Below are 25012 nucleotides of genomic sequence, written 5' to 3'. Positions count from 1 at the left end.
TCACAAAGGATGAACACCTCCTCCGAATGCTTCACGAAGGATGATAGGCTTTTAACTCAGCAATAACAACATCACTCAATCACACTCCCTGTGAAAGTTCTCGCTCGATGCCAACAACAACAACAACACTTAATTGCACTCCTTTTGAAAACTCTTACTCTATGTCAACATGCCAAGTTCTTAAAGCCACAACACAAGGGTTCAGCAAACCCTATAACATTTATCACCGCACACTAGAGATAAGATTTTCCGAAATACACTTATTTCGTATTTTTTATTTTTTATTTTAGAATGAGAGTCTCAATTTGATTTATAGAGATCTCACTCAACGATACCTCTAAAAATCTGTTGTCAACCAATTAATGTGTGATAATCAATTATCAAATTAGGGTAACTAATTATGCATTTAATGAATGCACAACGGTAAAAAACTTATTTAAAAATTCTCATTATTGCTCATTATAATCAATTATGGCAAGTCATAATTGATTACTGATAATCGATTATTATAAATTGATAATCAATTATCTTGAGTATAAAATGAGGTTTTCTGATTCAAAAAACATTTTAATGCAATCTAAGCCAAACAATAAATAGAATCAAAGATACACCACATCCTATACATAAATCTACCAAATTACAAAAGCTTTAATATAAAAACAAGTATTCATGAAGATCTTCCTGTAATAAGAGCACTTGAGACTTGACTTTGAGACATCATCAAAATTGTTGCTCTTCAGCTTTATGCTAACAATCTCCCCCTTTTTGATGATGATCAAAAATATTTTGATTTAAAGTTTTTTGTAACATGTATTGATATGTAACTCATAGATAACCTAAAAAAGAGGGATTAGTAGACAAGAGATAAATATAATTAAGCCTTTAAACATATTTCTCCCCCTTTTTGATCATTATTAAAAAGGCACTATGTATGATTAAAAAAATATTTCTCCCCCTAAATATAAGAACTTCCCTTGAATATAAGTCATAAACAAATAAATAACAATGATCACAAATTAAAGGGAAACAGGAGGCATAATTCAAAACATAGAAAATACAATAAATTTATAATGACCAAAAATAGAGGAAAAACCTTAATAGCGAGTGTTGTTCTTCTAGTTGAGGAGTGTAGTTAAACATTATATACAAGTGGTCCTAGTGCCCCTAGCAATCGATTACCAGGGCATAAAAAGGGCCACACTAGTCTTCCATCTAACCTCACTTGGACGAAACAACCTAAAGGTACTTTTTTTCCAACAATTCAATGACCTAATGTACTAATTACTACAGGGAATACACCAATTCTCAATGAATGCAATCAACCATTTAAAAGATAAGAGAAAAATTGACCCACAATAGAGCCAAAACCAAGTTGGGGGATGTTGTTCTTCCAGTTGGGGAGTGTAGTTCAACTTTCTATACAAATGGCCCTGAGGCCCCTGGTAATCGATTACACAATCCATGTAATAGAATACCAAGGCATAAAAAAGGCCACACTAGTCTTCCATCTAACCTCACTTGGACGAAACCACCTAAGGGAACTTTTTTTCCAACAAGTGAATAACCTAATGTGCTAATTACTACAGGGAAAACACCCATTCTCAATGAACTCACTCACTCGTCTCAAAAAATGGAAAAGTTGACCCAAAACAGAGCCAAAACCTTGTTTGGGAGTGAAGTTCTTCCAATTGGGTAGTACAATTCAACTTTCTGTACAAATGGCCCTAGGCCCCTGGTCATCGATTACATGCTCCCTTTAATGGATTACCAAGACATAAAAAACAACACAATGGTTTTCAATCTGACCTCACTTGGACAAAACAACCTAAAGGGACTTTCTTTCCAACAATTGAATGACCCAATGTGTTATTTACTGTAGGGAACACACACATTCTCAATGAACGCAATCAACCATCTAAAACAAGGGAAAAATTGACCCACAACAGAGCCAAAACCAAGTTAGGGAGTGTTGTTCTTCCAACTGGGGAGTGCAATTCAAATTTTTGTATAAATGGCCTTGAGACCCCTGGTAATCGATTACATGATCCCTATAATCGATTACCAAGGCATTAAAAAGGACACAATGGTCTTCCACCTGACCTCACTTGGACGAAACAACCTAACATGCTAATTACTAGAGGGAACACAATCATTCTCAATGAACTCAGTCAACCATTTAAAAAAGGTAAGAATTCCCAATGAACTCACTAACCCATCTAAATCAACAATGTACTCAATAAACTCAATCATCCATCACAAAATGTGCAAAATGTCACAAAAAAAAACAAAGGCAAAGTAAATAAAGTTTGTCAATACTTATTCATCAAAACTTGAATTGTATTGAAATAATGTGCCACAAGTACATATTAGCCAACAATACCTTTTGTATTGAAATAATTGTATTGAAATAATGTGTCACAACCTATAAAAATTTCATACAATCAAAGTCTGTACACAAATTATAATTGAAATCCTATAATAATCCAAATTCTTCCAACACTTGGAATCTTCGCATGTTGTGATTGTCGAGAATCCACTCACATACATATTTTTTCCTAAATCTTTGCAACTCCTCGTGAAATCAAAATATTGCACTTTAGAAATTAACACAACACGACAATCATCAATTATTTTTACAAATATAGTGTTACCATCTAAATCAACAATGTACTCAATAAACTCAAGCATCCATCACAAAATGTGCAAAATGTCACAAAAAAACAAAGGCAAAGTAAATCAAATCTGTCAATACTTATTCATCAAAACTGGAATTGTATTGAAATAACGTGTCACAAGTACATATTAGCCAACAATACCTTTTGTATTGAAATAATGTGTCACAAGCTATAAAAAGTTCATACAATCAAAATCTGTACACAAATTATAATTCAAATCCTATAATAATCCAAATTCTTCCAGTTGAAATCTTTGCATGTTGTGATTGTCGAGGATCCACTCACATACATATTTTTTCCTAAATCCTTGCAACTCCTCGTGAAATCAAAATATTGCACTTTAGAAATTAACACAACACGACAATCATCAATTATTTTCACAAATGTAGTGTTACTTACATTCGTATATTCAAGCATGCTTTTGCCATTTTCTTTCTCCTCACCATCCTACAATTCAATTGCTTTCAACAAAATAACACCACAATCAAATCTGAAAAAATGAAACCAAAACATAGATTACTTTTGACAAGATACATCAATGATAGGACCAAATATTTAAACACAATGCTAGTAAAAATTTCGTGTTTGGTTGGAGTAGGATATTCACTTGTTGAATTATCAAATGTTCAATTCTCCCTTCGGGTTTATTCAACAACATACCAAAATTTGTTTTTAGGATTTTGTGTCTGCAAAGTACAAATAACAAAAACAAGTTAAACACATTAAGCAGTGAATGGCATGAACAATTTTTTTTTTGAAACACTTATTCTAAAACATATAATGTTGTTGTCAATCCCTTTACACAATTTGTAATTGGTGCCTAGTGAGTCAATGACAAATAACTCTAATGTATGAACCTTCACTACATAGCATCACCAATCGCCACATTTACAAATCAGAGAAACACCTATAGACAAATACATATGTCAAAACATTAATAAACAATAATCCAACATCATTAACATCACACATTACAACTTACTCACAAAGTCAGTTGTCATTATCTTGTCTAGTCCAATCAGATCAGGACGAAAATATGCAGTGTAATCATGAAGTTTCCATAATGTTGATTGACTAAACGACTTCTATAATCGTGGAGGATATGGTTCTGCAATCAATTTAAAAATCATAAAAAAACAATGCCTTATACATAAATTCTAACATCAATCCTATGTTATCATAAAAAAAATATTTACTCCATATAAAGGACTGAATACAATCCTCTTTACCACTCTAGACGACCTTTTTTCAAAATACATGAAAATTGTTGTAGCAAAAAGTATCGCCTATAAAACAATTACAAAATTTACAATTAAGACACTCAAATTTGTACATTCAACACCATCATTATTAATTGAAGTCGTGTGAGTCCATAATTACCAAGTTGTCTACATATTTCATTGGAAACAAAGAGTAACATTCAGTTGTGTTGAAGATTTGACCAAATATTTCATATACAACCCTGAAAAAACAATAATATTCAATCAAATACCAACATGTTTGTTCAATAAAAAACAAGGCTTAATAGCTTATTTTGTCCCCACTTTCGCTCAAGTATGTCAAATTAGTTCATCCTTTAAAAAAAGTGTCAATTGTGTCTCCATTTGGTAAAATTTGCCTCAATCAAGAACCTTCCGTTAAATACGTATAAACGTCAAAAAGTATCGCCTACAAAACAATTACAAAATTTACAATTAAGACACTCAAATTTGTACATTCAACACCATAATTATTAATTGAAGTCGTGTGAGTCCATAATTACCAAGTTGTCTACATATTTCATTGGAGACAAAGAGTAACATTCAGTTGTGTTGAAGATTTGACCAAATATTTCATATACAACCCTGAAAAAACAATAATATTCAATCAAATACCAACATGTTTGTTCAATAAAAAACAAGGCTTAATAGCTTATTTTGTCCCCACTTTCGCTCAAGTATGTCAAATTAGTCCATCCTTTAAAAAAAGTGTCAATTGTGTCTCCATTTGGTAAAATTTGCTTCAATCAAGAACCTTCCGTTAAATACGTATAAACGTCGTTAAATTTTTTTTTCTCTCTTTTGTTTTTCTATGCAACGCAGCTTTTTGTCATTATTTTGTTAGTACATTATCATATTTCTCAAAATTAAGGATTTCACCATTGTTATGCCCACAAAACAGAAAAATTGTACAAATCGAGTTATTGGAATGTCTAGCCATGTTATTTAGACATATGCATAGAAGAGTGTGAAAAAAAGACACTCGACATAAACCTATAATTAAGGGCAAGATAGAAAAATTGTGATACCCCGAACTCGGTTTCACGGATTATCAATAAATAATTTTAAGAAATAAGTCTTGTTATTTTCAATTTAGAAACAAAAAATGTAACAAATATTTTCTTTTAATATGTACAATACAAAAGAGGTCTCTTTAAATATTTAAAACCAATCTAAGAATGAAATGTTAATAGAATCATAATTTCATTAGTTAATGAACAAAGAAAGAAGAGGTAAAGAAAAAGTAGAGTGGGATAAAGGGTAATGGAATTGGCGGTTGTGGCCACATCCGGCATGACATTTTCACTGACTCTCTCAATCTCTGCCATGGTAGAGATAAGAAAGAAGCATAATAACCCTCAATTTTACTTGAAAAGAAAAAGAAAAAGAAAATTGCAAAGAAAATGAGGGTTTAAGAGTGAAAATGTGAGTTAACCTAAATTGGGAAAGAGGAAAATTGAAGAAGGAACCGGGTGTGTTACCTGAACGCTAGGGGAATTGGATTTCATGATGTCGATCTTAGTGGAGACATCGCCCAAGACACGGAGGTCCACGCGGTCGTTGAGGGAGGCGTCACGGATCAAGTCAACGGCATCGACCTTGAGGAGATTGACGCGATCGACGACAATCGTGGTGATGACCTGGTGGTGATTGTGGGGTTAACGGAAGAACCTAGGGATGGTGGCTTTCCCAAGGGGGGTCCCACGGTACATGATGATGAAGTTGGACTGGCTGTATCGGATGCCAACCTTGTTGGGGTTGGTGGCGGAGAAGAGGGGGCGAATGGTGAGGGAAAGAGAAGTCGTGCATGGGGGAGTGGATGTGATGCCCATGTATTACACCCCCACCTGCTCCAGATCGAACTGTGGCTTCTTCGACTTCACCACCAGGAGAAAGTACTGACAAATATCTGTGTTGCACAGAAAAAAGCAAAAGAGAGAGAAAAAAATTTAACGTCATTTGTACGTATTTAACAGAAGGGATGTCATTGAGGAAAATTTTATCAAGTGGGGATGCAATTGATAGTTTTTTTAAAGGATGGACTAATTTGACATACTTGAGCGAAACTGGGGACAAAATAAGCTATTAAGCCAAAAAACAACAATCGATCCATTACCTTCGTTGAATTCTCTTCGAATGACTGTGCGGTACAACTTATCGACATCCATAGTCGTTGAAGGATAACCAACATAACTACGCAATATGGATATTGACAATACTACGCAATAGGTTTCGACGATCTCGCTGACTTAGGTACTAATCGAAATATATCTACAACAATCAAACACAAATATTTGCTCAAATAAGATCAATAAACAAAAACACGAAAACAGGTTCACACACTTACATCTTTTGTGTTAAACAACACTTCAATTTTTTTCGACATTAACTTAAAGGAAGACCATTGTACCACGTAGGGGAATGAAACATCAGAAGAACGAGCACGCAAAGAAAGACGTTCAAACGCCCAAAGCTACAATAGCACTAACAATAGTTAAAAAATAATGAATTTAGTCAATTCCAGTAACGTAATCAATTATAACTCATATTACCTGCAACACAACGACATTGCCACTGATACTCACGGACTCAACAATCAATCCTGAGAGTATTTTCTTAGTACATCTATTTAAACTAGATACTATATATTTTTGTATAGCAATATCCCAATTGCAATGATACAAACTATCTAAGTCATCCAACATTGTACAAGGAATGTTAGAAACAAACAAAGACTTCCTAGGAAAATAGAATACAACAAAACATACTAATATATACAAACGACAAACAACATCTACCTCAATATCATCATTCTATACAATCACATTAAACATATTTATGAAGTCTTTCAAAGTTGTTGTTTTGGGATTAAACATTTCACCTACAAGACCAACTACTGATTCATCATAAGGCACGTCTAAATCCCCCACTCTTAAACCTAAACTCATGAATACGTCCACAACATTGAATGGCACCATCCGTTGACTAACTCTAAAAGATTGATGGTGCCCAACCCACTAGCATACCATCTCCTCTAGCAATTTTAAAGATATGTTAACGATCTAACCATGTCCAAACACCACTTGGATGGAGTGGTAGAGATTCGCCTACGATGACAATCTCCTAGTAAGGCATTCATATCCACAATATAGGATGAATTCATCCATGTTCGCAAGCGTCACTACATAAAATCAATAAAACATTATCAATAATATCATTCCCAAATAAAACATTATCAATAACTATCAATAAATAAATTTATACTTACATTTGTATTTCATCCTTCCATTGATGAATCACAATACTAACAATACTGTTGTAAAGACTCAAAGCACAACTTTCACCAATGAGATCAAATTCGCCTACAATAACATATCATCTACCAATAGTTAATAAATATACAACATTTATTAAATATATAATACACATTAAGCAAAGTTACAAAAATACAAAAAAAAATGAAAATACAATATTCACTTAATGATATCTATAGGGTTTAACATTTTAATCCACATCAACAACAACAATATCTCTAGAAAAAACCAAAAACCTTCAAAAAATGATCCTACCAACCTTGAAATTACAAAAAGCTCCAAGCTTGGAGAAAGGAGAAACCTTTAATCGTTGATGGAGAATGGGAAAGAGGCAGAATGCAACCAAAAGCTTGAGAGCACAACAAAGGGGAAAATCTTGCGACAGAGGAAGAGTGACACAAAGAGACACTGTGCGCTTCGGTAGAGAGAGTATGAGAGATATTTGCGTGAGAGAGGAAGAGCAGTGGTGGAGATGGCAGTGGTTCGGGTGACAAAGGAAGAGAAATGGTGGATGCGCTTAGGTGGAAAGAGTGTGAGAGAGATTCACACGAGAGAGGAAGAGCATTGGAGAGGGCGGTCGTTTGCGAGAGAGAAGAAAAGGAGAAGGGAAGAGGAGAAAGGAAACCACGAACGGAAGAAGAAAAGGGAAACCATGAAAAGGAATTGGGTCATTCTCTCTCTGCCTTCCTAAAATAACCTCAACATTACATTAGACATTGTAAAAGTTTCATTTAAAATGCTGCAATTGACATTCGCCATGTAGCGTTGTAAAAATGTTGGCACCATTTGGTTGTTAAATAAACATTTTCATTAAAAAAACTATTTCCATATGATGAGTGCATATTTATGCCCACATTTATGCTTTAAAATTCAAATATTTGATGGAATATTTGCGCTTAAATGGTTGATTTAAAGTGGATCTCTAACAATTGGAATTATTGGGTTTGGGAATTAAAGAGACGTAAAAAGTGAGTTTTAGCGCATAAATTATTCTTGAATGTTCTAATGTTTATTTGTGCAGCTGGAATTAAAGCTTTATTGGTCCAAATTGCAAATTAAGGCCCAAAATCATATTTTATTTGATAAATAATGTACAGATGGGCAAAACAGACAGTCTTTACCCTTGCACCTCCTAAAATGTCTACATACACTCTTATTTCTGAAACAGGCCAACAACCAAGCCCATACACTAAGCCTTTTCTCCTGCAACCCCTAAATTTTCCTATTCCTACCCCTCCTAAATCAGACTCTGCCAGATTCTGCCGCGTGGCAGTCCACCAATAATAGATCCAACCACCCAGATAATGCCATGTCACTGATCCTATTGCACACCAAATAGACTAGTCAGCTTCTTCCACATCACTATCTTCTTCAACCTTCAGAAACAGAAACCCTAATCTAACCTAACCCTAGCCGCCGTCATTGGCGTGCCGCCAGCCGCCGCGAGGTTGCCACACTTAGCACCGGCTATCACAGCGTCGCCGCCATCATCATCGCGCCACCACGATTCACGCTCATCACCATTAAGACCAGACGCGAGTTCTCCATGACCACCGCGACACCACGCTTCTCGCGACCTTCTTCCACGGCCACTGTCATCTTCCTCGCAGGTTCGCCAATCTCGAACCATCCATCATCTTCACTACAACACCACCGCAAATCCCAAAGTCGCGCCGCCGTCACCGAACTCCAAAACGGCCACCACCTGCACTCAGAAAAACCACACAGTAAAACCAAATCTCTCGCGAAATTCTCGTTCTCCACCATCTTTCTCGGAACCCAATCGCGCCTCTCAACCGCAAGTCGTGAACTTCTCGCGAGTTCCATCTTCTTCGCACCGCCTCCATCACCACATCAGAACCTGCATCAAAACCAGACCTGCAATAAACCCAACAATCGCGATTCAACCTGCAAAGAAACACAAATCCAGAATCGCGCCGCAACCACCTTGCCTGATCGCGACGCACCCCCATCCTCGTGAGTTCATCAACATCATCGTGCCGCCATGGCCTTTCTCTTTCAGGCTGCCACTACAGCGCCATCAAACAGCGACGATTTCATCCTCATCACCATCGCGCACCAAAAAGGAGAAGAGCTTCTTCTCCAACAGCAGCGCGGCGCAGGGGCAAGCCCTTTTCCTAATCTGAACCCTAATTTGGGAGAAAAGGAGAATTCCACGTGGCCGGCCTTCAATGGGCGCGACCTCTCTGGTCAAAGCTGGTCAACAGGGGCTTCTGGTGCAATTTTGGAGAATTTTGAAGGGGCTAAAGTGCAGATAGAGGAAATTTTAGGGCATTTCTGCAATTTTGGAAAGTCAGAAAAGCTAAAAGATAAAATTTAATTGTTGAATTAATTTAATTTGGGAATATCAACAGAAAATATCTTCCAAATAATGTTATAATTATCTAAATCTTTTAGTTATTTGGAAGATATAAGATAAAAGATTCTGTCAACTGAATATTCAGAGTTCAAGCCCAATCAAGCCCTATAGAAAGAGACCCAAGGGAGGCAGAAAAGGGGACTTCACCTCATTCATTCATTCACCACTTCTCTCACTTTTCTTTCATCTTGTATTCAACTCCATTTATGGAGAGCTAAGCATCTAGGGCTATTCTGCTGTAATTCCATTATGGATTTTGAGGTTAGGTTGAGTTAATGAAATTGTTTATTTTGATTATTGATTTAAGTTGTTCTCTCTATGTTTTTCATCTCTCTATCAAATTAAAAGCAAAGATTTTTGCATCATAATGTGTTTGAATCTACATGCATATTGATTATATGAGTTCTAAGGTTTCTAGGTTTAATTGAGAATCTACTTTGATTTAATTTAGGAACTTTCATATGATTAAATGGTTTTTACTATCAATTGAGAATGTACTTTGATTAATAGTAATAATTTCAACTATAATCAATTGAGAATTTACTTTGATTGATTAACTTTTAATTTGGTTAGGAGATTTAAGAATAGACATGATTAAACACAATAGGATTTGATTGAGAATGTACTTTGGTTGAATTCATTGGGAATAATCTAGAAAGGTTTTCATTTGATTAAGAATTTACTTTGGTTAAATGCATGATCGCCCTCAAATTAATTAAGAATGTACTTTAATTAATTTGAAACTTAAATAATAATCAATTGAACAATTATCTATGAATAACCGATGATGAATCTATCTTGGAAAAGTAGTGGAATTAGCCTATTTCATCATAACTGTTCTTAAGTTTCTTATTTGTTCTTTAAACATTCTCCAAACATTACTTTTATTCTTGAGCATTGCATTGCATTCATAAGATTGAAATATTGAAAGGTAATTCCGTATTCATTGGGAGACGACTCAGGGTTACTTTAACCCTATCTACTTTCTTGAATACTACTTGGCAATACTGAAGTTGCCTTGAAAAGTAGTATTAATTTGATAGCTTCAACGACAACTTATCACCATATGATTGAAAGTAATTATTTATTCAACCCTTCTCTAACCAAATAAATAATGAGATATAAGACAATTATAAAATAATTTGTATAAAATAATAATTAGTGATATTTTGAAATCCCTTTCTTTTACCACTTTCTTACACCCTTACATATCTTATGTGGCTTTAATTTTGAATTTGGAAATTGTTTTTTGTCATCTTATGTGGCCATCATTTTGGGTTTGATAATTTTTTTCACACGCTTTCATTTGGAAGAAAACTCTCACATGTTTGAATTGCAGTGTGCTAGGTTTTTTTTGTCTACCCTCCTTCTTTCCCTTTCTTTCCTCAAGCGTCTTGTTGGAATTTCAATGTGCTAGGTTTTCGTTGGTATGTCTTCCTCCCTTTCTTTTGGTTCTTCCAGCGTTGATGAAGTTGTCTTTAGTTGTTGGTAGTGTGGTGATTACGTCTTCGAAGACTTTGGTGTAAGAAAATGGTACAAACTTTCCAAATTGAACCTATGAAACTTTTGCACGTTCACATTCCCACAGGGCATCTATGTTTTTTTAGGTTGTTGATGCATTTCTTATTTTTCTTAGTATTTGTGTTTGTATCTTTTTTTTTTTGGTTTTAGTAACTTGTATTTTCGTTTCTAAGAGGATCGTGGATGTATAACCTTTTTTGCTTCGAAATTTTCCTTTTTGGTAATAGGGTTCCATTCCCTTTTTGGGTCTTGGTTCATATTTGTCTAGAATTTGAGAAAATTAAGATGTGTTGAATTTTTCATTGTTATGATTATTTTCTTTTTCTATTTCTATGCTCTAAATCTTAATTGTTTCTGCTCGAACTTGTTATTAATACAATTGGAGTTAGTTGTTGTATCATATTTTTCTAATTCCTATATGTATCTTTGTGATACATTCCTAGTTCTTGATGATAAAACAAAGTTAATTATATGATTAGAAACAAGTATAATTGTAGGGATTAAAATAAGCAACATCAACAGAGGAAGAACATATATGTATTTTGAATAAATTTATCATAGTAGAAACTACCAATAAGATGAAGGCATATAAATTGTAATAAAATAAGCTTTCCATGATTCCATGACACCATGAAACAATAAATGACCTTCCAAGGAAAGTGACTAGAAGTATGATTAGAAGGGAAGCCTCTAACCCTACTTCTTTGTCTTTATTTTTCATTTCCTTATGTGATTTTTTCTGTATTAACTTTTGTTGACTTGATTTTGATTAATTTATTGAGCATAGTTGACTTAAGTTAACATGTTAACCTTTTTCGCAAATAACGTCTTATGGGTTTTCAAAAAATTAGCAAACAAGAATACGTTGAGACGATGATGTTTTAAAAGGCTTTATAAGAAAGAAAAACAATAAAGTACAAATTTTATATTGGTTCACTGAACCTAAGCTACGTCCATTTCTCTATTGAAAACTCTTAAGGGGTTCCATTAATCTTTTCCAAGATTACACAAGTTTCACCTTTCCAAGTTTACATCAAGTATTCTCACCATTCTTGGTTCCCTAGTCAACACGACTAGTCCGAGTTTAACCACTCCTAGTTTACAACAAATATTCTTACTACTTCTCGTTTCTAACCTAGATATCATGTCTAAACAAGGGTTTTAATTCTCTTCAAAATTTACAACACAAACAGTGTTAAGAACAAATGTATAGATGATAACTCCCAAGGAGAGCATATAAACAATATGAAGTGTTTTGTATTGTGCTAAGATTTTTCTTTCTGGAGATATTCAGCTTCAGACGATTTATGAGCATAGGAAACTTGAGTTCTTTATTCTTTATATATGATCCTTTTTACGTTGTTATTCTTCTTATGTTATCTTTCTTGTGTTATCATCATCTTCTCTTCAAGCTTTCTTATATATATATATATATATATATATATATATATATATATATATATATATATATATATATATATATATATATATATATATTACTTTCCTTGAAAGATGACTATTAGACAGAGAAGTTGACTTAAGGAGAGAAGGTAGCCTTTACATATGAAGTCAAACTTTAATCTACTTTGTAGGGTTTAAAGTTTTTTCTCATAGCCTTAAGCGAAACTAAGCTTGTACAATGTAATTGAGTAGAGGGCTTCAAGGGAAACATCAAAATTTTCTTCTTCTCTCACAACGTCTCTTTCTTAGGTGTAGTGATTCTGATCATACCTTTGTGCTTTATTGATCTCAATGAATATCAAGAAAGAAAGTATACAAGCATCGAAGTTCTTTATTGTACATGCATTCAATGTCTTGAACATTGGTAAGCATTAGACAATGTTGCTTGTCAAGACATTTTATCATCTGTCATTGCATTCATAAATACATCGTTTGGTAAGACATATAAAATGTATAAACATCAGATGATATCAACATAAGATGTTTGTCCGAAGACTATAACATTTAACGGTCATTCATCAAACGATGTTTTCTTTTAAAAAAACTTTGCTTAATATAATAGTATATTGAATAAAAACTTGTTTTAACCTTAATGTTATACAAGAGATAGACTTTTGTTTTCATGAGACGCTAGCTTGTTTTATTAGATGACTTCAAGGAGAGCTACTTTCTCTCATATGTTATTTATGATTTTCTAATTCATTTAGACAACATGATATAGAAAACGTTATTTATAAGAATGTCTTTAGACATTATAAATTATTTCTTCCATATTGTTGAGATTGTTGATAGGGGAGCATTTGTTTAGCTGAACCTAGAATCTCAAAAACTCAAATATTACTGAGATTGTTGATAGGGGAGCATTTGTTTAGCTGAACCTAGAATCTCAGTAATATTTGAGTTTTTGATGATGACAATGCATAATTAATAACACATGTGAATTATGTGTTAAATGTTCTATGCTTACATGTTATATGCGTATATGAGAACATGATTGTGTTGTTGCTGTGTTGTTCATTGCATTTCACTATGTTATATATGTGATTTTATACATGAATACATGACACGTGTTTTTTATGAGAAAAACCACAAACACAAATGTTGAATTTTAATTGTGTGGCACAACAACAATTTTAAGTCGATAACATTATGAGGTGAATCGATTAAAACTCGTGTCTTTGCACAAACCTTTTTCAAAGTGTGCGGTGACATTTTTCAAAGAGAAAAGTTTTCAAAACTATGCTTAACATTGTTGCATAATCGATTGCATGCGATATGTATTCGATTAAGTTTGTTACTGTTTTGAAATCTGTTAATGCTTGATATAAATGTCACAACGACTATATTTTTAAATGTGTTGACCAATCATTAAATGTTATTCGACTGCATTAATTGTGAATTCAATTAATTGCTTTGACTGCTACTAACTGTTATAACTGAATTGGTGTATTCGACTACATTAGTAGCAAAGTCGATTATATTGCGTCTGATACAAGTTTATCTATAAATTGACGCGAATTTGATTTTTGTAAGAACTTTTGTGATTCTAAGATTTTCATATTCTTTTGCAGAAAGTTTGATTCTTACAGAAAGAGGAAAAGCTCCAAGAAACTAGTTTCACCGTGGTGATCAACTACTTGGAATTTTTTGAAGAGCAAGATTGCTGAGTTTCAAAGTCTGATCTATCTGCACATTTGGGTGTCTACTGCAAGATCAGGTTCTACAATGTGCTGAAGATTGGGTTGAGTTCCCTGTTGTGATTACAGGAAGAAGGACATGCTGCATTCTTGACTTTGAGAGTGCCTCAAAGGGGTTAGACTACAGGAGAGGGGATTCTTGCTGCTAGTCTGTTTATGTACTTCCTATATTTTGATTAGAGGGTTAGAGAGGTGTTTTATATTTTTGACGTGAGGTCTCTATAAAAACCTTGTTGTAAAAACCTTGATCATTATAGTGCATTGGCTTCGTGTGGTTGGAAGGACACTAGATGTAGGCTTGGTCGAACCAGTATAAAAACTCAATGTTTGATCTTTCTTATCCCTACTCTTTTACATTCAATCGATTATACTTTATATGCATTCGATTAAATTTCCGCTGGATTGAAAATCTTTTAACTTGTGTTTCAAGAAAAGGTTAAAGGCATCTCTTTTGGTGAAAAAGTTTTTGAAAGTTTTATTTTTTATACTTCACCAATTCACCCCCTCCCCCCTCTTGGTGTGAGAAATTGAGCCATTCTATTTTAACACATATAGAGGTTTTTGATTGGTTGAATCCTTGGTAATATTCACCTAAAACTATGCTTGTTTCTAAATTAAAAACCACGTTGATTTAACGTGAATTATGTGTATGGTTCAAGTTTCTTTTCTTTTATTTTTTTTTAAGTTGAATTCAAATTGATTTGTTATCTGAATTTTTAGTTAGGTGAAAACAATTTAGTTTGACCTTTAAAATTGATTGGATGCTATGATTACTTGTACTGAATAATGTTAATCTAGAGTAGTATTTTGATAGTTAATTGTGTGATATGTTTTTAGAATTTTTGGTTGATCATATGTGGTATTGTAAATCTGTTTATAATGCTTGTTACCTAAATGATGTGTATAGATTGTTTTGGTTTATTAGGCATAGTTTTAGTGGCTTTTTGGCATGAATAATATGTTGGTTGAGGAATGTAAGTCTGTTGTGGCATGAATTAAAATCTAGTGCACAGATTGGTGTGGTGCAGTAAGGCTCACAGATTAGTGGTTCAAGGTAGTATGTAAGTGTTTCCTTGTCTGGTTTTGATCGAGGGAATGCTTAGAATCATGTTGGACAATTGGTGCAAGGTTTGTTAGACGCTAGACTAGTGAAGTATGGTGTAGGGACATGAATTTTGAAGGGTTTTGCTTACTAGAAATGTTGTTGGAAGCTAGTCCAAAATCTATTTTGGGTCTTGATTTTTCTGGTGCAGATTGGAGGCAGTGGGTGAAGTACCCGAAAAACACTAGAAGGGAGGGTTGAATAGTGTTAGTGGAAAACTTTTTGCAACCCTTCTGATATAGCATGTTATCGAGCTTTTGAATTTTTCCTTTGAATGATTGGAAGCTCGACTTAATAGATTTCTATAATGACAACTTTTAACATGTTATTCAAAATGTAAATACTACAACGTTTTGTTAAGAACTTCCTTTAAGAAAAGATCATTTAGCTTGGAAGATTCTTATGTTTAAAAATAAAGCGTGATTGCATGTTTTAAAAAGAGGTCGTTTATGTAAGAGAAGAGATAATTGCAAAAGAGGTTTTATACTAGTTCGCTCCAACTGAACTACGTCCAGTCTCCTCCGCAAAGGGTTCCACTATAATTAGCACCACTCCTAGAACTCAACAACCTTGCCGAAATTTCCTTTGAGTATTCGCATCACTCCTCCTACTTAATAACCTTAGCTGAGATTTCCTTTGAGTATTTGAATCACTCCTGATACTTAACAACCTTGCCAAGATTCCTCAACTCAAACAAAGTTCAATTGTAAGTATTTTAATTCTCTTTAGAATTGCAATTAACGATTGCTTACAAGTTGTTCAAACTATATCTCTCGTAGAGAAGATTTCATTACAATACAACAAAGTCTAAACACTCGCAGGTGTTTCTTTATTCTCTCTTACAATAATAAGCAATATGACAATGAAGTGCGAGAATATCTCCTTCCTTCTCTCTTATCTTCTCTTTTCTTCAGCTCAAATATCCTCTTTTTCTTGAGCTCTTTCTCTTTTGCTTCTCAGGATGAACATTTCATTGTAAGCTGGACAGAAAAAGTATTAGTGGCACTTGTCATTTACTAGGATGCTCACTGATTACTTGGCATTCAAAAGAAGCAGGCTTGTGTGGCACTATCCACCACTAAAGCCAAGTACATTGTGGTTGGAAGAAATTGTGCTCAATCTCTTTAGATCAAGAGTCAGCTGGAGGATTATGGTATTCATTTAGATAACATCCCTTTAAAATGTGATAATACCAATACTATCAGTTTAACTAAAAATCCCATTATGCATTCAAAGACAAAGCATATAGAAATAAGACATCATTTCATTAGAGAGAATCTCTCAAAGGGTGAAGTTAAAATTGAATTTGATGATACTTTGCATCAATGGGCTTACATTTTTACAAAACCTCTGTCAAAGGAAAGGTTTTATACTATCAGAAATAAATTGGGCATTCTTGATCAAAGTTGTGCACAATAATCTGAAACATGTCATTTTGTTATTTGCTTATTCATATTCATTCATGGATCATACATTCTACATGGTCTTATCTTCTTTATCATGTTACTAACACTCAACAATGTTGAGAAAGTTGTGTTTATAGGTTGTAATATGATCATCATAGGATTAAATGATCAAAATCATGAAATTGATCAACTGTGTGAAATTTAGCAGATTAAACGGATTCATAATATGTCAAATACTTCTCACTGCAGTTAAACTTAATATGTAACATAAATAATGTAATCGATTAAGTGGTAGAAGATGGTTTTACATGTTTATAACTGTTAATTTAAGTTGCTTAACACGTTCTAACTGTTCTTATATACATGTTTAACATATTATACATGCCATATGTTGCAGATATTCTTAAACATTTTTCATATATTATGCTGCTTCATTTGTTGATATCATTCATTTACATTGTTATAATAATCTCTGCTTTATCTAAATTGAATACCTTGTCATGAGTATTAGGAATTGCACATGATATCACTCGATATATTCAATAGAATTCAGTATAAATACTCTGATATGTATTTGTGAGATATTGTTATACTGTTATATGGTTTCAATTTCTCAACTAAGCTTTGATTCTCATCCTGTAATCAATCTTCTACTACTGTTTTTGGTTAAGTGTTACATCTCGTAATGATAGGGGGAGCATCACACTCTTTAATGGTCTGTAAGGATTTCATTTTGATGTCTCTTTTAGGAATTTATTTCCATGTTACTTGTTCTGCCATTTTTTCCTAATGCCCAAATGGGTGGAGTAATTGGAAAATATATTTCTTGTGCATCATCAACAAAGGGGGAAATTGTTGATAGGGGGAACTATATCTAGCAAAACTCATCTCAAATATGTGTTTTTGATGATGAACAAAAGAAATGTTTTTTGGTTTCTTGTAGACCAAATGGCATAACAATTGCTTCATTATTACCGTGTTTAAGCTTAAAATGCTTGGTATATGTATTCATTGATTGTTAATGAATCATAAGTTGATACATATTGCACATTGTATTTCTAGAAGAAATAATTTATTAAACTGTGTACATAATCTGTTAAATTTCTTCAGATTTTAGTACATGCTTAATAAGGGCTAAATAGTTATGTAATAATCGATTACATTACTTATATAATAGATTAAAACATGTTGTTATGCCAACATGTGTTTGTTGAGTGCATTGATGTGTTGGAAATGAAAAATGATTTGATAATTTTCTTAAGTGTGGAACTTAACCGATTACACAAGTTTCCTAATCAGTTAAATTGTTTATCTTGTGAAAATAATTTTCGTTAAAAACCTTAACTGCCTACAACGGTCATATTAATTGGTTGTTGGCTTGTATAATTTACATAATCGATTGCATGTGCTATTTAATCTGTTAAATTTGAAAAAGATGTAAAACTATTAAAGCATAAGGAAAAGCTTAACAAATTACATTATTTGCAAATTGATTAAAGTGCGTGAAGATATGAAAATCCTATAAGTAGATGTCTTGCACGTTGTTTCAATACAAATTTTATAAACATTCACTTTCATAACTAACTTGTTTGTTGAGTATTGATTGCAAGAGTGTCTAAGAAAGAATTTGGAAGAATCAAAGATCTCATTTGGGATATTCATAAAGATTATTGCAAGAAAGCTGAGCTGATACATTGTTGATCATATCTGCACTGCTGGTGTATTCTTTGAAGATCAGTTTCTACATTGCAATCAAGAAGATTGTGTTCCTGTTGTTGTTGGCCAGGAGGAGAACCGTAGTGTTCTGCATTAAGAGTTGGGATTGCTCTTAAGGTGTACAAAAAGTTGGGATTGCTTTCTGGGTTTGTAAGATTGTGAGGTGTTCACATCTTGTACTATAAGTGATATTGAGTGGGAAACGAGAGTGCATTGAAAGGGGATATCTCTATATTCTTGCTTGTATACTCTATCATTATAGTGGAATCCCTTCACCTAAGGTTGTTGAAGGAAGACTGGATGTAGGCTTGGCCGAACCAGTATAAATCTGTGTTGATCTTTCTCTCTTTTCTCTTTTATTATTGATTCATATATCTTGTGTTATTGATTTCAAGAAAACTTAAGGATTTTAGAAAGCTTTTTAAAGAAAAATTTTTGAAAGAAAAATCCAATTCACCCCTCCCCCCTCTTGGCTTGAGATATAAGGCATCATATTTCTAACAATCAGTAATCCTTATAATCTCATCTTATGAGAAAAAGTCTACACTTGAAGTAGTTGACTCTGTTGCTTCAACATTAACAAATTCAACAACACCTTTAGTAAAATTTGTATGTCCATTAGTAGACATATCAGCGTGATGTGATTCTATAATTGGTTGTTGTTTTGATCTTTTAGTAAAATTAACTTCCACTTTGTCCAACCTCTGATTCAATTCCTTAATCATTTTCATTAATTCAATATTCTCAACCCATATCTTAAAAAAGAATTTGAAACTCACATCATTCCATTGACGTATAGTCAACTTACTTATATCAGGTGCAGTAGTAAATGTGACAATTTATTGCTAATAAACATATGAATCATGTGGTTGTTTTGGATATAGTAATCATAATTCATTTGAAAATCACATTGTTGATGATATTTATATGAAATATTATTTTTCATTTTTGAAAGAGTTTTTTTTGAAAAGAAATAAATTGAAAGCATGTTGAGTAGACTTTCAGGAAAGAGAGGTGTGTCTTAATGGACAACTTAAGTACCTTATCTTTCCTTAGCCAAAGTGTTCCCAAACTAGTTTCACAAATTTTCCAACAAAATTCCTCAAACAAAAATTATGATAAAAGAAATTCCTAGACTAAAATAACTAAAGAAAATAAAGTAAAATAAGTAATAGAGAAAAATAAAATGTTAGTGATAAACAAAAGCAAAATAAAATAAGAACCAAAATGATAAAAATTCTAACCGTGTTCCCCGACAACGACACCAAATTTGATAAGTTGTCGTTGACACGATCAAATTAAGATTACTAAACTGTAACAACTTCAGTATTGCTAAGATATTAGCCAACTAAATAAAAAGGGTAAATTCAACCCTAAATCGTCTCCCAATGAACACATAATTGATTTCTAACAAATTAGTTCTTCTAAAAACTATTCAAAAGGGGTTAGTCAGATAAAATAATAGAAGTAATAATAGAAAATAAAAGATTAAAAAACCAAATAACAAAAGGTAGAAAGAAATAAATTATAAAAAGATTTAAAAGATAAAAAAAATAATGGTAAAAAAATAGGTTGATTTCACTACTTTTTCAAAATAGGATTCATCATTGGTTATCTAAAGATTATTGTTCAATTAAATATTATCTTAGATTTTCGAATTAATCAATGTAAATTCTCAATTAATTTGTTGGCGTTTACCCTCCACTTGAGCGTGTCCACTTTGATTGTCGAAAAATAGGGTGAAGACGAATTTGAGATAGAAAGCGTTTTCTGAGTTTGATTGCTTTCGTTTACAGTAATTGTTTAAGAAGTAGATTCATACATCAAGGAAGGTAGTATGTGCTACCAAACAATAAAAGGTCAAATAGTTGTGCTCTGTGGTTTGCGCTACTGAAAGTCAGAAAAACAATCGCTTTTTCGTTTCTAGAATTCATTTGACAATGCAGTAGTCCTTGTGGGAAAACCATAACATCTCCTGGTTTTAGTCACTTCCTATAAAAAGAAAATGATGTCATAAAACCATGAATGATTTGACCTTCCACTAGTATCAAAAGTTTAGAAGCTTTAGGTTGTGTGTGCATTGGGATTAATCTACCTTTTGCTATGGCTAACCGTGCGGTGGAAACACCAAGACCATTCACACCTGAAAAATCAGTGACAAATGCAAAGGTTAATGCAACATTGAAAGTGTTTGTGGTGTTTCTCGCTACCAAACCAGAGAACACAAAGTCATCCATCATCACTGTGTTAGGTGGTTTGCACTGATAGCCTGCAGGGCCATCTGGACCCTTTAGGTCTGCTACACAAAAATCATTGACAACATCATAGGAAGTGGATGAGAGAAGAGTGAAGAGTGAAGAGGAAAAGAATCTGAGTTATCTTTTTCACTCTTTCAACTTTGACGAATGAATTTGGTGTTTTTCGTTGGTGTCTCACGATATTGAGCTCATCATTTCACCTAATGTTGTGTTGGTTCCCATAGATGTCACTAACATATGAGCATATCCATCGACCAACTTTGCACTAAGAAGGGGCTTCTTGAAGGCTCAATTTCTACATGATCGCTCTCACCTGTCAGACTGAATTCATCTACTAGCGAAGAATGGCCACTCAAGAACAATCCATCATTTGTTGCATCATGCTCACGCTGGCACTGTCTTTCTGTCTGAAAAATATAACATGTACTCCAAGTTGATGCCAACGCGTTTCTGTTTTGCTGTGTGACTCAACCTCTGACCCAAAAAGATTTGATTTGTGGTTTTGACTATGAAGTCTTGTTGAGACTTTGATTATTGTGACTCGTTACTCATTAGTTTAAAAATAATGTCATAAAATAAGATTTGTAAAATATAAAATGAGAACTGTTTCATTTCCACGAAGTTTGATTACGCTCCAAAAACTATTTTTATTACTTCAAAAGCTTTTGGAAATTATTATTGATTTTTTTTTGTTTTTGTTGCAAAACCTGGTATTTATCCGAAGTAACAATGTCGAGACTAAGTGTGCGTCTGGTTCCTTGTGGTTCCATGGGGATGCCGCTCGATCCCACGGTGGGCGCCAAAATGTTTTTGCTGAATTAGGACGAGGATACCTCCTGTGTGATGCTCCTGTCTCCGTCGAACGTTCGCTTCTGTCTCTGCTCTGATAACCGATCAGTTGGGGGTGACCTGTAGAATACACTCTGACGCTCAAGTTAGAATTTTTCTCTAGAGGTCTAAAGTAATGTGATTATCAAAGCATAAACATTACCCCAAAATTAAATCTCTATTTATAGAGTTTATAATAATCTAACCAATTAATTTACCTCTTAATGGTCATTAATACCTGTCTTAACCAGTCATCAATAGTCGTTACCGTCTTGATTGCACTTTAACTCTGTCCAACTGCTCTCTCGACCGTTTGTGCGTATTTAACGGAAGGGACGACGTTGACACAAAATTTACTAAGTGAAAACCAATTTGACACACTTTAAAAAAGAAAGAACCTAATTGAGAAAAATAAACAAATCTGGAGACAAAAAAAGACTATTAAACTTTTTTTTCAAGTAGGAGACAATTATGAAAACATGAATAGGATCTTGAGAAGAACCACATAGTAGCCTTGTTTGTTTACTTTTGTTGTTGATTTTGGGCTATTATTGAGTCTTGTATTGTTTTTAGAGAATTAGAGTTTTTCTATATTCTATTTTTAAAAGGGGCTCATACATATGTACCGTAATTGGACTTATGAAGGCTCATGCTATATAAGAATTCTTTGCAGACTCTTGGATGAAAGATTTTGGATAATTGAAAATTTAAGGTTTTCTCTCAAAGTGAAAAAGTTCTTCATTAAAACTTTAATTCTTATATTTTTGAGTTTTACAATTAAAAGTGACGAATATTTCTTACTTGTCTTCGAACCTCCTCTGAATGGTGTGTCTTTCTTCGTTCCAATATTTATCCAATCTTCATCCATTCTCTATTCCGCATTCATTCAGCACCTAAATCCTAAAAGGATTCTGATGAAATAGTAGGAACAAGATGGAGAAGAAGCAAAACTAACATAACGAGGAAGTTGACCGTAAATGTTCGAGCTGTACAACATAAAACCGCGGGCACAGAGTGAGGACTAACTATAAACAAACAATGAGTGGCGGGAATCAAACCAGCCCCAAACGTCCCACACGCGAGTGTATTTCACGCTCCAAATCCTTCGCATTACACAAACTCTTTCCCATGCCTTTCAACAAAACCCTTTTTCCTCAACGCTGCGAAGCAAAGGGAAAAACAGCGAAGATGAAAGATTCAGCGGAAACAGATCCTATTGCTGAGTCTCTCAACCTACTGAGTACACTCCTGGACTCCGAACTACCCAGCATCACAAACTTCAAAGGGAAATGGTCACTTGCCCGAGTCAAACTCACCCATCTCCAAACTCATCTCACCGATTTCTCCGCCGAGTTCCCCTACGCCTCCACCACCAACCCCCTCTCCCTCCACCTCCTCCACTCGATCTCCCACACACTCAACGACGCCGTTTTACTCTCCCGCACTTGCCAGCCCCAAGACCTCCTTAACGGCAAGCTCAAAACCCAAAGCGACCTCGACTCCCTCCTGGCCACCCTCGACCGCCACGTCACCGACTGCGACATCCTCTTCCGCAGCGGCCTTCTCATTGAAAGCGCCGCCGTTTCCACCTCCAAAAGAGAAGCTATCCGCTCCGCATCACGAAACCTAATCACCCGGTTGCAAATCGGGTCGCCCGAGTCCAAAACTTCCGCGATGGACTCTCTATTGGACCTCCTTAATGAAGATGACAAAAATGTTACCATTGCTGTGGCCCAGGGCGTCGTTCCCGTACTCGTGCGCCTACTTGATTCACCCTCCGACATGAAGGAGAAAATAGTCGCTGCCATCTCCAAAGTATCCACAGTTGAAAGTGCCAAGACTGTGCTCCTCGCAGAGGGTTTACTTCTTCTCAACCACCTTCTCCGAGTACTTGATTCTGGAAGCGGATTCGCGATTGAGAAATCAAGCATCGCGCTTCAAGCACTGAGTCTTACCAAGGACAACGCCAGAGCGATTGGCTCGCGCGGCGGAATCTCGTCTCTGCTGGAGATTTGCCAGGCTGGCACCCCTGGCGCGCAGGCCTCCGCAGCCGCCGTGTTGCGCAACCTCGCCGCGTTCGCGGAAATTAGGGACAATTTCGCGGAGGAGAATGCTGTGGTGGTTTTAGTCGCCTTGGCTTCCTCCGGGACTGCTTCGGCGCGTGAGAACGCGATTGGGTGTTTGTCGAATTTGATTTCCGAGGCTGACTCGGACGGTTTGTCGAATTTGAGGGTTATGGTGGTTAAAGAAGGGGGGATTGAGTGTTTGAAGAATTACTGGGACTCGGGTACTCCAATTCCGAGTCTTGAAGTTGCAGTGACGATGTTGCGGCATTTGGCTGAGAGTGCTGCAATTGGGGAGGTGCTGATAGGTGAAGGGTTTGTTCGGAGGCTTGTGGGGGTGCTGAACTGTGAGGTGCTGGCGATGAGGGTTGCCGCCGCGAGGGCGGTTCACGCTATAGGGTTGAACAGTGGCAGGGCAAGGAAGGAGATGGGCGAATTGGGGTGCGTTTTTACTTTGATTAAGATGTTGGATGGCAAAGGTGTAGAGGAGAAAGAGGTTTCTGCAATGGCATTGTCGGTCCTGCTGATGCACCCTGCGAATAGGAGGGTTTTCCGCAAGGATGAAAGAGGGGTTGTTAGTGCTGTTCATTTGTTGAACCCTTCGTTGCAAGGGTTGGATAAGAAGTACCCTGTTTCGTTGCTCGCTTCGTTAGTGCATTCCAAGAGTTGCAGAAAGCAGATGGTAGCAGCAGGGGCTTGTGTATATATGCAGAAGCTTGTCGAGATGGATGTGCCGGGATCAAAGAAACTCTTGGAGAGTCTCGGGCGTGGTAAGATTTGGGGTGTTTTTTCTAGACCCTAGATGATGATGATCAACATGGAGATAGTCGTGGATTTCTGTAACATGGAAGTTCTGATTATTCATTGATCTGTATGCATGATTGACTTGTTAAGGTTTTCGTCTTCTTTTTACCTTGTAATTATTCATTAATAATTTGTCTTTGTACGTAGAAGTAAGTTTTTCTAATGATTTATCTCAGAACAGATTGTGTTTATGTTTAGGAACAATGATATAAAGTACATGATTTTGCGACCACTGGTTGAGTACGACCTATTACTTAGCTCAATTTGGCTGAATATAGCATAGGGATAGTACATAGTTGAATACTTTGCATATAGTGTTTTTACTTGTAATCAATGAGGTTGAGTATGTTCAGATTGAAATGTGATTTTTAAGTATCAATGTTACAGTATTTGGATGCTCTATATTGAAGAAGAGGCAAGTTTTCTACTTCCTGTTAAAGAAGTGAGATTATAAATTGAATAATCGACTTCGACTCTATTTCGTGTTACTACATAATGTATAATGTGGTGGGTGTATGCCAGATGTCA

General features: G+C 34.9%; 1 protein-coding gene and 1 pseudogene across 1 annotated transcript; one reads left to right on the top strand and one right to left on the bottom strand.

Moving 5' to 3' along the window:
• Positions 1-20354: 20354 nt before the first annotated feature.
• LOC108330394 (auxin-binding protein ABP19b-like) lies at positions 20355-21849 on the bottom strand (annotated as a pseudogene).
• Positions 21850-22336: 487 nt separating this feature from the next.
• On the top strand, positions 22337-24747 carry LOC108330566 (uncharacterized). The gene has a single exon (XM_017565053.2). It carries the CDS (start codon positions 22656-22658, stop codon positions 24480-24482), a length of 1827 nt encoding a protein of 608 aa, XP_017420542.2. The 5' UTR covers positions 22337-22655; the 3' UTR covers positions 24483-24747.
• The last annotated feature ends 265 nt before the right edge of the window (positions 24748-25012 follow it).

This window comes from Vigna angularis, chromosome 4, assembly GCF_016808095.1.
Source record: "Vigna angularis cultivar LongXiaoDou No.4 chromosome 4, ASM1680809v1, whole genome shotgun sequence".
Taxonomy (NCBI): domain Eukaryota; kingdom Viridiplantae; phylum Streptophyta; class Magnoliopsida; order Fabales; family Fabaceae; genus Vigna; species Vigna angularis.
Note: the sequence above shows the minus strand (reverse complement) of the source record. Positions and strands in the feature narration are given on the sequence as shown.

Bases quoted from the DNA above. Each gene is read 5' to 3' on its own strand.
- LOC108330566 (XM_017565053.2), top strand. From the start codon at position 22,656: ATGAGTGGCGGGAATCAAACCAGCCCCAAACGTCCCACACGCGAGTGT.